This window comes from Callorhinchus milii, unplaced genomic scaffold (assembly GCF_018977255.1).
Source record: "Callorhinchus milii isolate IMCB2004 unplaced genomic scaffold, IMCB_Cmil_1.0 Scaffold8, whole genome shotgun sequence".
NCBI lineage: Eukaryota > Metazoa > Chordata > Chondrichthyes > Chimaeriformes > Callorhinchidae > Callorhinchus > Callorhinchus milii.
In genome coordinates, this window is record NW_024704749.1 from 20,159,998 (window position 1) to 20,175,973 (window position 15,976).

Here is a 15,976-nt window from a genome sequence, read left to right on the forward strand (position 1 = left end):
CGCTGGAAACAGGAATAGTGTGTAGCGCTGTTTAACCCTTGCCTGCCTTCTCAAGCTGTCGGTGTCACTAGCTGTACTGGGTTTAACACTGGAAGCACCGATGGTAGCACATGGTTAGCACATGGTTAGCACACAGGCCGGCCATGCCTGGGCTGGGATCGATGAGATGTCTCTGAGCTCGGAGTGTTTCTGTGGAGATGGGGTTCTCAGCCCATTCTCAGGGCTGGCAAACTCGAGAGGGAACAAGACAGCTAACTGATTCAAGAGCTGAAAAGAGAGTGAGACAGAGAGACTGAGAGGCAGAGAAAGAGAGAGACGGCGAGAGACAGAGAGAGGATTATTTATTACTTTCAAATATTATTGCTTATATTTATTTTGAGGCTGGGCAGGTGTGCGAGTTGCTTGTTGGCCTCAAAGACTCAGGAATTCCTGCTCCCACACCCCCCTCTCCACACACTCACTGACACTCACACTGTCACACTCACTCACACACACAAATAATGAACCAAACAGTATTAGTGATGGAGAGAGGTTAGCGTCTCAGTGTGCTGAGCTCTGCAGATGGCAATAAGCAGCTGGACCGACAGAGCTGAGAGTCTAACACCTGTGGAGCAGGGACCAGGGCAGAGAGCCTGAATCCAGCTTCTCACACAAGCCGGAGTTTCACTGATTCTTAAGTTGAGTCTCAACTCTGAAGCTGTTTTCCTGTGGGTTCTCTGAAGACCTTGGGGAGGGATAACAGCTTCTATGTTGAGACCAAATTTAACGATTCTTCATTCTGAGAAAGTCTTTTAGTCGTCCTCCCCTCCCTCCCTCCCTCCCAGGGCTTGGAATGAAAGTATTAAAGTGTAAGTTACTGTGTGAGATTGTTCCCTTTGAAGTGAAGGTCTGAAAGGTGTCAATGTGTGCGGGTGTTGTACAGTGGGGCCTGAGGTGAGATCTCGGCTCAGGCTGCAATCAGCCCACATCTACATCCAGAGGAAATACACATCAGGAGGGTGGAGTGTGATCTCCCGGCCCCGAGCACAGCTCAGACACTCAGCTGAGTGACAGAGTGTGGCGTTTTCTGGTGGAGGGGGGGCGAAGCTCTGCAGGACTAAGTGCACAACTTCCTTGACCTACGACAAGGTGAGCACTGGATTAATAATGGGAGGGAGCTGGGGCGGGGGCGGGAAGAGGCACCGGCAGGAAATCCAGTCTCAGCCCTCGACAACTCTGGAAACGGAAAAGCCTAGAGCGGTTCCTCTGGCCTCCCTTCACTTCATCCCCAGCCTCACTCACTCACCCCATGTTTCGATTTGTTCAATATAAAATCTAACCTGTCCAGAGGTGAACTCCATCCTCGCTTTTCCCTTCCTCCTCCCTCACTCTTTCCTCCACACCCAGTGACCTGTCCTAATCTAACTGCTGGGTCCAGGATTTCATTTTTTTTTCTCTCCTGCCTCCCCGTGTTGATGTGAGTGATCGGAGTGGATTCCTGTGAGACTCAGTGCTGTTGGGAGGGGGGGGGTTAAAACTGTCCTGGCTCTGTCCAGAGTGGTTGCCCAACCCCCCCCAAGAGTTTGGTGCAATGTAAATAGAGATCTGTAAATAGAGATTTTATGTTCCTGTGACAGGACTAATTGCACGGCTTCCTGCAGAGTGTGATCATTGATGGTGACGTGTCCATTTGTATTAATAGATTGTGTATGAAATCAGCGTTTCAAATGTCAGCACTTGTTGGCGTTAACTGGTGGCAAAACCAAATGTTTTTTTTAATGTGTGAAAAAAAAATGAACGTCACAAAAGAGACGAGACTGAAATAAATCTGTAAATCAAGAGACACTGGGGTGACAAGTGGAGTGACTGTGTCATTTTGTAGTCAAAAGTGGCAGCCAATTTACTGCTCGGGTCCAAATCCCTGACTGTCCAGGACCTTGGGACATCCTCCCGACGTGAGAGATGCTGTGCAAATGTAATCTGCCGTCGTCGTTGATGAAGCTGCATTGGAGCGTCAGCTTAGACTAGTTGACTCCCAAGTCCCGATGTCGGGCTTGAACCCACAACCTCTGACTAAGAGGTGAGAGTGCCAGGCTGATACGCAGCCCATTACCCCTGGAAAGCAATCCGTCAATCAACTAACAACCAGATTCCTAATTACCGCTGGGTAAACAGAGGCATTTGGAGTAAGGAAACTTGCCTAAGGTTTCGCCCCGCTTGGGAAGTGAACCCGCTTGCTTGTGAGGCAAACGCACTAACCGCTATGCTATGCGTTTTAACAAGAAGTAGGGAACATTGGTCCCAAAGCAATGTTCAAACGAGTGATGAGGTTCCCACGCTCCCACACGGAGCAGCTGTAATCCTATACAGGTTGCTTGCTGCCCCCTCCTGGCAACAAAAGGTTTAATCACTCACATTACACTAAATCAGAACCAGAGCGCACAAGAAAAAAGGAAATCAATCACTATTTTCGACCACAAAATTGTCTTTTACTATAATTATTAAAATATGTGTGCGTTAGGCCTTGCGCAGTGGTGGCTCTCTCGCCTCGGAGTCAGCAGCTTGTGGGTTCAAGCCCCACGTCGGGACTTGGAATCAGTCTCAGCTGACACGCCAATGCAGCGCTGGGAGGGTGTTGCCTAATTAATTGTTTTATCTCTGTGTTTGAGGCGAGTTCCAGGCTGGAGAGGCCATCACCCCACCAATGTTTTTGCACACAGGGAAAAAAAAAGCACAAAACAACCAGGTTTACACTTTTCAAAGTGATCATTTAATTAAAGCTTTTAAGTTGTTTATTCCAAGCTAGGATCTGATTTTAGTCCTTTAGAAAGGGAGATTAAAGTCGGGTTTGCATTTCCCGTGGTGTTTACTCTTTCACGATTGGCAATACTGGCTTTAATAACAAAGAACTACGATTCCGTTAATCACAGCGCTGCTCTGTGGTGACAGCACGGGGCTGGGTTACAGTCGGCGTCGCTGGGCTGGACTCACTGCCCGGCTCAGGCCGGCCTCACACTCAGCGCTCCGGCAAACAGTGATATTTCAAATATTAAAAACTTAGTTGTATCCGTACTGCTCCCCCCCACCCACTCATCACCAGGCTCGTAAAATTATTGTCCCATTTTCCCTGATTTCGCCTCCTGCAAGTGAGCGAGCGTGAGGCCAGGTTGCCAGCTGCTCGGTTTGGCTCAGATGTTCCCACAGGTCACTGTCTGTCCGTCCCAAACCCTACGTCCCGTCATGGCTGGTGTAAAATACCACCCCCCTCCCACCCCCACATACACACCAATGGCAAGGACTGTCTGGCAAGCTTTCTCGCTGCTTGTCCAGCTAGGATCACCCTACTCGTTAGGGCTTTGGTTTGAAGGGTTAACAGGAGCTAAGTGGGAGTATTCCCTGCCTCCAGTGAGTGGTCTGGCCTTCCTAAAAGCAGCCAAGAAAGCAGGGGCAACATCAGCACCGCCTCAGGCACTGCTCCATTTGGCCCGAGACAAAGCCAGGCTTGAGCCTAGAGCAGGGCAGCTGATGTCAGCGAGGCGAGGCGAGGCAATGTGTGAGCCGGGCAGGGACGGAGGCAAGCAGTCGCACACTGACTCACATGCATGCACTGAGGGAGGGAGCCACCCAGGACACATATGTGGTGGCATAAAGTCCTCATATATATATATATATAACGAAAGGAACTTAGTACAAATCTAAACAATGTTTTTATATAGAAGCGGGTGAGGCAAACAGTAAGTGTCCACCCGGTCGGTAGCTACTGTCAATACTCTCCCGTTGCTCACGGTAACTTTCTTTGGAGAAGCTGGAGGATGAACTGCGAAGCCCTCCCTCCCCACCCCCATCCTCCCCACTGCACAGAAGCAGCTCAACATTTACACTTTATAAAATCGCGACATTCACGTTGGCACATTTCACAGGGTAAAAAAAAAAACAATCTCAACAAATAAACTCAGTGCTCGGAAACAAGGCAAAACAAAAGTGCACGGCGTTGAGAACAGGCAAAGCTCCCGGGAGATCAAAGTGGCTAAAAGATTTCATTATAAACACACGGATTTCAGGTGGAAGCAACGAATAACTAAAAATCAAATGAACTCTTGCTCACTTTCAAAGGTTTTGTTAAAACTGCTCTAAAATATTTACACAGCAACAAGGGATCAACACTCGATCCCGACATTCCCGGTTCTAGTGGATTTATAGGATAGGGAAAAGGAACCGCCCGAGGGAACAATCCTGGTCTGATCCCAGAGTGAGCGACGCTCCTCAGACACGCAACAGGGACTTCCTCACTCTTGCCATTTCTGCTCCTCACCTCCTGCTGCCTTTAACATGGACATGAACAGTTACATGACTCGTGCGGGGCTGAGCGGATTTATCTATAGAATCAGATTCAAGTTTCATCTTCCTGACAATTCAGAGAGTTTGCAGCGAGATTCCAAGGCTCAGTGCCAGCCCGGTGCGGGAGACACTCACTGTGGAGCAGCAAGCTTCTCTGGAAACGTTGGCAAACACAGACATGAGGGTCGGGTCTGACACATAAGACCAGATTTCAGTGTTAATGGGCAGTCAGTCATTAGACCACAGCAAACTGAAATTCCTTGCATCCCACCCACACATTCTTGGTCTGGTTTGGATACTCATAAGCATGGTGATGGGTTTCCATGTGTCAGACACCGGGCTGACCAAAAAAAAATCATAGCAAAGAATGGCTTCTCTCTAGCTTTCTTGCTGCTTCTGGCTGTCTTGCACCACCGGTTGTAAAGGCTATGTTAGGTGGTCAGTAATGAAACGTCACTGCACCTGATCTTGGTTTACACCACAGCCCATTACAGTGTGGAGTGTGAATTCAGTGGGTAAACGCTTCTGCGCTCCCAGCCAAGCGAGTCCTCACCCAGAGCCCAGCAGCCTCTGTGCTGCTGAACTGAACATCAGTCAGAACTCTTAAACCCAAAAGGTTCTGGACAGAGTGAATTTCAACATCTCAGTAGAGCACCTCCCCACCAACCACACACACACACAGTTAACCAGGAAACACACAACTGAGCAGCACAGAGTGAGACAGGCAGACGACCAGGTGTTTACAGCAGGTGCAGTGATCTCTCTGTTCCGCTCGGCCAATTCTCGGTTGCTGAGGATTTTGAGGGTGACTTGATTTGACTGACGTGTTATAATTCTACCTGATGTCATGATCAACCTGTGGCACATTCCCTTCCTGATTTCTGTAACTATGAGCTAAACCCATCGTGTTATTGTATGCGTGGAGCTGCTCAACAATAACAAATTGCATTAATAGAGGTCTTGAAATGGACCTTGAAGGAAGCAAGGGAGCGGGCGAGGCGGAGGGGCTCTGGGATGGCGTTCCAGAGGTTAGGGCAGAAAGGAGAGGTGGTGGAGAAGAATAGAGTGGTCGACAGTGTCAAAGGCGATAGAGAGATCAAGAAGGACGAGGAGACCGAGAGTGCCCTGGTCACAAATAGACAGAATGTCGATTGTAACGTTGACCAAGGCTGTCTTTGTACTATGGGCACGGCCGAAACCATTCTTGATGAAACCATCCTCCTGAGGTAAACATCATTCAACAAATTCTGTCTGCCACAAGCTCCTGTCCAGCACTGGGCCTGCCTCCCCTCCCCTCCCCTCTCCCTCTGGTGGCTGCAGCGATCACATAGAATAGAACTACCATCAATTTACTGAGTAGGTGGAAATGATCGCAAGTGTGAAACAATAAATCCTGGGCTGGAACAAGGAAAGGAATCTCACATTGAGCTGTGGTTTTGGTCTATAACAATCAGTGAGGTATTCAGGGCTTTGGGATCTGTCGTACAGACGCAAACGCAGGGTTTCAGCTGAATTCTGCAAGTCCTCTCTCCAATGGAAAAATATAATTTGGAATCTTTTCTTACACGTTTAGTCAACATTTATATCGGAATAGCTTTTGTGGGTGAGTTTGTGGCTTAGCTAAAAAGACCGAAAGACCCTTAACGGCCAGTAGCAGTGACCAGGTGATGCTGGGCATCACTTGATAAAGGGCTTGCACTCCGCAACCTGTGGCTGTGTCACTGTGACTGGGGAACACCTGGGCCCTGACATTGGTGGCTGGGCTTTCTAACGTACTGTGTATGAGCTTGTGTCACGCAGCGACTGGTTCCCTGGTCTCCACGAAAGAGAGGCAGGTGAACGGGTGGGGAGAAAGTGTGAACCAGCTCCCACCCCAGGGCTACGTTTTCACTGTTGCTGCGTCGGTGGGGGTGGGGGGGAGCTGCCAGCTGCCACTGCTGGAAGTGATAGCATCAAACTACAGGTTTCCAAAGCCCTGGTCACCCTGGTCTGAGTTCCTGGGCACTTGGGGAGGTCCTGGAGGGACTAACTGGCATCTTTAGGGAGGAAGAAACATTGGCAATAGATTTAACAATATACTGATCAGAGGATAACCAAATTAGCCCTTCGTACACACACACACACTCAATAACCGGATCCCCTTAATGTGGGTTATAGGTACTGTAAATGTAAACAAAAGGGGATTTCTCCCAGATGGGGAGGGAGAAGGCCCAACAGCTGAAACCTTGCCCGAAATAGTTCAGCGGCCGGCAGCTTGAAGACAGCTTTATTCAGCAGCTTCTCCTCCACACGCACGCACACACACAGGGCCACATGCAGAGGATGTGTCACACGAACAGCAGATCTACTTGGAAAAGCCAAACACCAAAAGAAAAGGAAAAATGTGCTGTTGGCCACAGGACAGTGACTCCTGGTTAAGGTGGGCGCAGGCAGAGCAAGGGCGAGCGAGCATGCAGGCAAAACATAGGCTGAGCTGAGCTTGGTGCCAGCAATACTGCCGACATCGGAATGATGGAGAAACTGCAGACAGACAATGTACTGTGTGACCACAACTGCACGGAGCAAAGCCGTTGTGAGTAACCTCTCCCTATCCCAGAAACCGCTGACCGGAGCTGACCACGAACCACAGGAAAAAGCCTGCGGTCACACGCACCCGGTGGCCAAGAGAGGGCATACTGATGCCTTGGCAGATCATTTCCCACTCCGCTTGCTGCTGTGTTAATTTCATGGTATGAATCAGTGGTTTCTTAAGTGAGTTTCAGGGTAAAATATTTCCTAAAATCAACCGTCAACTCCCAAAGGTGTGGTCTGGGTGGTCTGTTCAGTCAGAATAAGTTTAAGCTGACTGTAGAGTGCCCGCTGTTCCAGTTTGAGTTGTGAGACTATGTGCCCCTTGTACAGCAGGCGGGCAGCATGTGGCATTGCTCGTCAGATGACTGTTTGGGGCAGTAAAACGTTTCTTGTACATAAGGTAAAGCCATCACCAGGCTTCACAGTACCCAAACCCAGTGAGCCCAACGGAGGGATGTTTCCTGGCAACATGTGGCATTGCTCAGCTCTGGTATCGTGCTAGACAAAGGCTGGTTCCCCCGTCTTCCCCTCCACCCCACCCACACACACACTCCCGACACACACACACACACTCTCAGACACACACACACACATGCACACACACACACACATCCACACACACACAGGAGGGAGGTTGAAGTCAGAGGGAGAATCATCGAGGTCCTGGAAGCCAGTGACAGAGGGATGGACAGGTCTGTCGGACAATAACCTTCCCTTTCAGTAGGGATGGCACCCAGAAAGAGTCCAAAGCAAATATAGTCAGGAGATAAGGTGTTGGTCGTGGAAGGATTCTGACAAAAAGTGGCAGGTTAGCAGGTCTGCTCTGATGAACGCTATATTACTGTGAGGAGAAACTCCCCAGTTATAAAAATAAAATTAACACAGCAAACAAACTAAAAATGTGAAATCACGCCCGAGGCATCTGTATGCGTTAAGGAATTGAGACTTTGAGGACAAAAGCATTCTGGCTACAAAAACAAGTTGCACGATTTTGATTTTATTCAGAGACAAACTCCAATTGTGGTTCCAATTTATCCTTTCATTTTAGTTTGGCAATATTCGGGGTTCAGGATTCTCAGATTTTTTCCAGAAACGTATTAGAACAAAATGATTGAAAGGTCAACGAGATTTTAATTGCAATTATAATGTCTCTCTCCCCACCATCACCCTGGACAAGTCCCTTTAAAACAGTCCTCAAAGTCAACTCCATGTGCTCTGGTGTTTGGATGAAGGTTACTTACAACCAGTTGCAGCCATTGCGTTGGTCACGAAGTACCTGAAATCTGACAAGTGGCTCTTGAAATTAAAGATTTTCTTTTTTGGTTTTGTTCGTCTCAAAATGAGGAGGGGATTTGACCTTGGCATGCATCTTGAAAATGACTTTTTTTAAAAAAATGGAGAAGTAGCCAAGTTAGTTAGAGCAAGAGGTGGCATGCCATAAAATGAATAGCAAGCATTTGCACCATTTGTTCATTTTTTGTTTTTGATCATTAAAACCAAACCAAGCCAATAATCCAGTAAGTCCTCCGTTTTAAAAATTGATAAGCAGAAGAGGGTGTCCTTGTAAACCAGCTCGCCCATTCTGACAGACCAGCACACCACCTTAGGTACCTAGAGTCCAGAGAGAGAGGAGAAAGGGACACATGTTAGCAACACAAGAAACGGAGTTAAGAGACACCATTGAATTATTCCAATGTGATAACTTTGCTTTGAAAAAGAAATGGCATACAGGATCCTAAACCAAGGGTGATTACTGAGTTCCCATCCAGATCTACAGAACGTTGTGTAATTCTCTTCCATGGCTCTAATAATAATTCAATAGAATCATAGAAATTTACAGAATAGGAAGCCATTCAGCTCATTGTGCCTGTGCCGGCTCTTGGAAAGAGCTATCAACTAGGCCCACTTCCCCATTCTAACCCCAGAGTCCTGCAAATGTTTCCTTTTTAAGTTCCTATTCAATTCGCTTTTGAAAGCTATCATCGAATCTGCTTCCACCACCTTTTCGGGCGGTGCATTTCAGACCGTAACAAGTCTCCTTGATTCTTTTGCCCATTATCTTAAATCTGTGTCCTCTGGTTACAGATAAATAATAAATTGGATCTTGCAAAAACCTTTGGCTTGGTTTCAACGCAGCACTCATACCTTCCCGTTTAATTTACACAGCCTCGAGTGCTCGGAAATGACATGTATTGTTTCTCAAATGTTGCTGCTCTGTGTGTTGTGTAATACCTCAGACTAGGTGCCAGAGCGACGCTGTAACTGAGAGCAGTTGTAGAGCCGAGGTCGGGTCCCTCAAGTCTCTTAATCTAGAGATTCTGGAAGAATGGAATTGTGCGTTCTTCCAGCAGAACAAATTGGTGGAGATTTCCTCCCGTGGATTATGAATAATACCACTCAGTGACTTTCAACGATATTTAGACTTTATCCCATCTCTGTGTTTATTTAAGTACCAATTGTGATGTATTTTCTCAATCCCATGTTTACTGGGCTTGGACTGAGATGCCAGATTTTAGTGTAACCAGAGAGGGGTTAGTGACAAGAGAAAGTCAGCACAAACAGTAAACGCCAATCACACAACCCACAAAGGGAAAACAAGCCTCGTTCAGACAATCTTATTACATTGAACATCGACTCAACTTCACACATTTTAAACGTTCTTCTCTTTTACCTGAAATGTGATCTTTAACACCCTGATGTAAACCAGCATAAGTCTATCTGTCGCCAGCTCCAACAATAAGTAGCTCAAAACTGACACCAGCCTCTTACATTCAACAACAACAGCAACTTGCATTTACAGAGTGGCCCTCAGGCAGGGTAGTGTCCCAGAGTGCTACCATTCAACCGGTCTCCAGAGAACAGGGAGTTCAGATTTCAATTTTATTTTTCGGATTTTCAGAAATCATTTAAAAACATCTGTCAGCAAACACAGAGAGGTTTTGGGAAGGACATGGACCACGTTAATCCACACACTAAGTCGCGGCAGTCGTGGGAACGCACAGAGCTCCTGTCAGTCAATAAAAGTCAATCCTGTGCCAATAAAAGTCTCTTCCATTCTCCGCTTCTCCCCTTTATACCCACTAACACCAGCCATGAACAGCAGTCAGTGGCAAACGTTACCACTAACAGGGTGGGCATCGAAACCCAGAGCCATGAAGGCTGCCATGCCATTCTTCCCCCACTTCTACTGCCACTTAGAGCTCCATCCTGCAGTTCCCCAGGCTTGCCCAGCTTTCAAACACATCTTTTCCACTACACTTTTGTCCACCTTTCTCCCTTCTCCCAGCTAAGGCTCCCAAACAAGACAGCTGTGGGAAGCACTTTGTGATGTCCTCGCTCTGAAAGGTGCTGTTGTATAAAAGTGCAAATTATGGGGAGAACTCACTTCAGGATTACTGGAGATACCAGTCACTGGGCAGGATTCACATTGGAAAACAATCCATCCAAATTAAACCAATTTAAACTTTCTTTCCTCTCTCTCTTTACCCCGTCACCTTTTCTCACTTTCGCTCTCACTCTCTCCCTCACCTTCGAAAACTATCTGATAATCATCAGGAAGCGCGAGTGTTTCAGATCCCTGGGCCAGTAATATACAATTCGACCAAAGCCCCCACAGGCCTTCCTTTGACGCTCTCTCTCGTGGGACTCCACACAGAAATACTGCAATAATATTCAGCACACCACTCTCTGCACTTGTTGGAATCTGTTCCTCGCTAGTTCCCACTGTTATTATGATTCTACTCTCTCACTGAATACACTATTTAATAGGCAGTTGGGTAAAATGGGGAATGGTTAAACCTTTCTCACAATCTATTAATGTGCCTTTCCTGTTAATTCTCAGCTCATTCTCATTGGCTTCACCTAATTATTATTACTATTATCATTATAATATTTTTCTTACACTTCAACTTCTGCCCATCCACCTTCCTCTTAGCTGCCCTCCCCACACTGCCCTAAAATACCCTCTCTATTTTCTCCGACCAGACGTAATTTACTAAGGTCATTCAAAACTAATTTCCTTGCCATCAACAGATCGTACCTGGGTCCCACATGTACAGGTTGACACTACTGAAGTCCGAACTAATACCGACTCACAAAGTTAACAGTATTTAGCGTTTCAAACTCTCTCCCTCCCAAGACTGAGAAACCTTATTATAGGAAATAATATTATGTTAATGGTTAAGAGCTTTATCTCGATTAATACTGGGAAACAAGCTCCGTCAGATAGACTGGTGCACACTGTGTTGTGTGGCCAATCGCTCGGGGTGAATGTCGCACACTGGAGCTGAGTTTGACATCTCCGCTGAGTGGTCTCCATGTCACATAGCGACACTGCGCACTCACAGCCCGCATGTTGCTAAACTACTGTGTTCGATGACAACCGCTGAGCTCCTGTGCTCTCAAACACACAGTCAGCACATCAAGAACTTGTAACACTGTGATACTGGGGACAACAAGTCCGCCAACACCAGGGACCCTGCCCACGCTGGACCTCATCAAAACAATCACATCTGAAACCCTCTGGAGAGGGCTTTTACAGTGAATCAAAATGTACAGTTACAGGCACCGGAATCCAGCAAACCCACAGCTTGGGGTGAGATAATGTAGTAAGAATCAAACTTTAAAAGAGGAATATTACCTTAAATTCAAATTAAAATACAGTCCATGTTTTCTGGGGATGGTTGCTGACTGCCAGTGTGCGAGTGCCGGTGAAAGAGAAACAAGAGGCCAGAAACGTCTGACGTGTTTAGGCTGAAACCAGGAGCTCTGGCTGACGTGTGTCACCTTGCTGATCACAGAGACATTAACACTGTGAGCTGACGTCCAGCACAAGCCAGGGGGTGGAGAGCCTCATTAGCTCTACAATTAACAGGAAGAATTTTGTCCAAAGATTGTAGTTTGCCATTTCACTGGGGTGGGGGGTGGGGTGGGGGAAAACCTCCTTTCCTCTGGCATGGTTACATGGTTACACCGCCAGCGGGAAAGAGAAAGAGGCTCCTTATTCAAAGCACGAGATTCTCCCTGGATTTTACCCAGCTCTCTGCACGGCTTCCCTCTATTCTCACAGGTAACCTGGCCCTGACCGACTGTGACGAACAGGAAGCAGACGGACAGACCAGAGACCCTCGGCGGTGAAACACACACGTCAGCTGAGCTCAGTGGCATAGGGCTACCTGGTGAGTAACTGTTGCCACGTGGTTTTATTAAACAGCGTGGAGTGCCCCTTTAATATGTTAAAAACTGTATACATACAGTGTCAGTAAAATGTAACAAAGATCTCAGCAGTATTATTATGGATTATTTTGAGGACATGATCCATTTAACCCTATTCCATTGGATCACAAGTCAATTAAAAATAAGTTAAGATACAGACCTTGTACAGGAACTGCAATCAGTTACATTGGCCAAAGTGTTACAGCAAAAGATTGCTATCAATGCCAGGACCTGCCAAATGCTCTCTCATTCATTACTCTCAGCTCTGAGCACTTTCCCTCCCCGACATCATCCCCCCACACCCCCTCGTGTAAGGTCTGATAGTTTTTATAGTGCACAATAGTGAGCTCACAGGAGCGCAGTGTGCACCGCACTTTGTCACTTGCGGATCTGTGTGTAACACAGAAAGTGGTTCTGTCTGCTATTGTCTGACAAAACATTTGCTTCCCGACGTTAAACTAGATGTAAGTCATTGCACCTTTGGCATTTCTGTCCAAATAGACTTCGACATATGATGTCGGCACGTAGCCCTCCTCCTCCTCGCTCCTCCGCACTCGCGTCCAGCCGTCTCCTTTGTCCTCCTCTATCACATTCAGCGTCTCCCCCTCCTCCATCGCAATCGTTCCTTCATTGTGACCTGAATCACAGCAAATGATTGGTTTGGGGGCAGCCGGGTGTGTGACACACAGGAACCCATCGCCTCCCGCAGGATAGGAGTATGGGGAGAATCAAAGCAAGCATGAAACCATCCTCTCTGCATTCATACCATTCCCCGACAGATAGCAAGCCGTCTGCCTCCAGGCTGCTCCCTGGCACACAATTTCCTTAGCCAGAAAAGGGTGAATAGCTGAGCAACAACAACAAATTACATGTGTATTGCGACTTTCATGTCAGGAGGACATCCCAAGGCGCTGGACAGTCAGGGATCCACATCTGAGCTGGTGGTTGGGATCAGGAGGGGTGGAGGGCGGGGAGGGTAGGAGGGTGATCAAAGGCATGATCAAAGAGGAGGGTTTTGAGATGGATCTTGAAGGAGGCAAGGGAAGGGGAGAGGCAGAGGGACTGTGGGATGGAGTTCCAGAGGTTGGGAGGCTGAAGCCTCGCCCACCAATAGGAAACTTTCTCCCCTAGGTGAAGGGGTGATATTCTCCCTCCCACCCCCGATACTCTCTCGGGACCAGGGGAATTCTTACCTTCAAACGGGTAGACGGCTTTGCATGTTCCGATTGTTGGCAGAGGTTCCTCATCGTCAAACTCATCATCAAACTCGTTCTGAGCTGCGACTTTGACCGGTGGCTCCTGGTTCTGCTCTTCGGTGTAACTCCCATCAGGGCTGCTCAAAAAAGGAAGGTACGTGATAACTAGAGCAACAGAACCCACTGCTGGAGAGGACACCAGATGAAAGTAATCAAGCAGCACATCAGAAGTCAGATTTATCGGAAGCACTGAGGAACGAGCCCAACAGTTTACATACGTCATAGGGTTAGGGTTATTATACAAGCAAAGTTGCACCGTGCAGCCTGGGAACGTGCGTCAGGTTGTGGCAACTCCCAGCCGGAGTTGGCTCAGCCCCCTCACCCCCACCCCCAAACGGAACAAGACAGCCCGCAGCCTCCTGTCCTGGTCAGCAGACACTGTACCTCTCTCTGTCTTGTGCGCAGTTGTTGACGGCAGTGCTCTGTGTCTCGTACATCTCACTCTGTCGTCGCGGTTGCTCAGGCCTGGTGGGTAAACGGCCTTCTACCTCAGCGAGCCATGCCTGCAGCAAGAAAGACAAGAGCTCAGTTCAGCTAATATTGAAGTTGGATATTGATTTCTCTGAAGCGATAACAAATGCATTCTAAAACAAGGTCTGCTTAAACTGGAAAGTTTACATTGAGAGCGCACACACAGAAAAGTAGGTCACCTTTAGAAGACAAAATAAGATTCCTGCTGTAGTATTCGCAGTTGTCTTTATTCTTAATAAGCAAATAATAGAAGGTGTCACATTTGGGAGCTATCTAGTCTCAAGACTCAGAAGATTGTAGATTCAAGCCCTACGCTGGGACTTTGAACTCACAGTCTAACCTGACACTCCAGTGCTGTGCTGGGGAATGTTGGAGGTGCCATCCTTTGGATGAGACATTAAACGTCTGCTATTTCAGATGGATGTTAAAAGATATCGCGGCACTAGTTGAAAAGAGAAGGGAGTTTCTCCCAGTGTCCTGTCCAACAATCCCCAGATAAAAATTGGTTACTCCCTTCAAGGCTGTTTGTGGGACGCTGCTGTGCTCAAATTAGCTGCTGCGTTCATCGACAAAATACACAGTCACTGCACTTTACAATATATCCTGTGGAGCGCTCTGGGCTGTCTTCAAGACGTGATCAGGCGCTGAATCAAATGGAAGAACTATTAGTGCCAAACACTCAGACTGTATGTCAGTGGCAGCCGTCGCAGCTTCTGTCGCATTTCTACGCTATACATGTAGAAGTGTGACATTTGGTTCCCTCTAGTGGCAACTGTCAGTAGTACACGCCCATCATTGCAGAAGGGTCTCTCTCTCTCCTGCTGCGTTTTGCCCACAAAATAGAGTCAATTCACTCGACAGTGTATTCTGTGAAGCGCTTTGAGACGTCTCAAAGACGTGATAAACCACTATATCAAATGCAAGGATTATTATTATTAAAATACAGTTCAATTAAATAATAGTTAGACAATTTAAAACATAGGATTTCTATGATTCGCACGGGTTACGTTTCTGGAAGGGAAACACAAAAATATTGCTTATGTGGCTCGCGGACATTTCTCAAATCTAGCATCCGGCCCTCAGCAGCCAAAAGGTTGGCCACCCTGAGCTACAGGATCTGTAAAGATGTCCTTTTAGTTTTCAGTCACTAGGTGGCGGAACAATACAAAATAATATTCTGGCTTGATTCAGGGTAAAATCCGTTTCTCCTTTCAAGCAATCGGAAAGTTGACAGAAATAAGTGGAACCTGGTATTAACCCGGCACTTAGTGGCTAGAATGATCTCGTCCTCATCAAGTCTCCTTGATGAGCGCTCCAGGACGCTACCCCGCGTGAAGGGCGCTATATAAATGCAAGCTGTTGTTGAAATTGTTGTTCCTCCAGCCTCTCACTGTTTCTCTAATCTCCCATTATAATAACCTTGCATTTGTAATAATTCTTCTATTTGATACAGTGCCCCCATCACAACATCTCAAGGAGCTTCGCAGGATTTAGTGACTGGTTGTGTATTTGTAGGTGAATGATACAGCACCTTGCACATAAAATGAATGTCTATATAGAGAGGAAAGGGAGCTTTGAGCAGTGAGGAAATGGAGAAGACTTCAAAGGTGTTGACCAATGGTATATTCAGAGAAACTCAATACAAGGTTCGCTTATAAGACAGTTCAAATGCGCCACAGGCTTCCCACACTGAGGGCACGGCAAAGTACTGCGTGCAGTTCTCGTCGTTACACTACAGGAAGCTACTGGGACATTGGATGGATTTACAAGAGATACAGCGATCAGGAAAGATTTGACAGGTCAGAGTTTTTCGCTCGAGATGAAAAGATTGAGAGGGGACCTGAACGAGTGTTGAAGATTACGCAAGGATTCGATAAGCTGGATGTTAATAGGCTGTTTCCAACTTGTTGGCGAGTCCAAAACAAAGGTATAAACACAAGATAGTCAGTAACAGATCTAAAAGAGAGTTGACAAGGAACTTCTTCATGTGAAGGGTTGTTAGAATGTGGAACTCACTGCCGAAAGCTGTTATTGTAGCAAAAAGAGCCAACAACAAATAACATTTATATAGCACCTTAACAGGAAACTTGATGCTTACTTGAGGGAGAAGGGAATAGAGGGATAGAGGGGATGAGGAGGGTTGAGGG

General features: G+C 47.1%; 1 protein-coding gene across 9 annotated transcripts in view; it reads right to left on the reverse strand.

The window, feature by feature from the left end:
• Nucleotides 1–7,865: 7,865 nt before the first annotated feature.
• The window catches only part of LOC103184676 (formin-binding protein 1), a 114,196-nt gene continuing 106,085 nt past the window's right edge, over nucleotides 7,866–15,976 (reverse strand). For 8 of the 9 annotated variants that reach the window (XM_007902826.2, XM_042337192.1, XM_007902832.2 and 5 more), the window contains 3 exons: nucleotides 13,743–13,861; nucleotides 13,296–13,435; nucleotides 12,089–12,739 (listed from right to left, as the gene is read on the reverse strand). In XM_007902826.2, the coding sequence (XP_007901017.1) occupies nucleotides 12,561–12,739; nucleotides 13,296–13,435; nucleotides 13,743–13,861 (438 nt within the window). In that variant the 3' untranslated portion in view covers nucleotides 12,089–12,560. Of the gene's footprint in view, nucleotides 8,500–12,088; nucleotides 12,740–13,295; nucleotides 13,436–13,742; nucleotides 13,862–15,976 lie in introns of those variants that run through there. The other variant, XM_007902825.2, reaches the window with a different exon arrangement.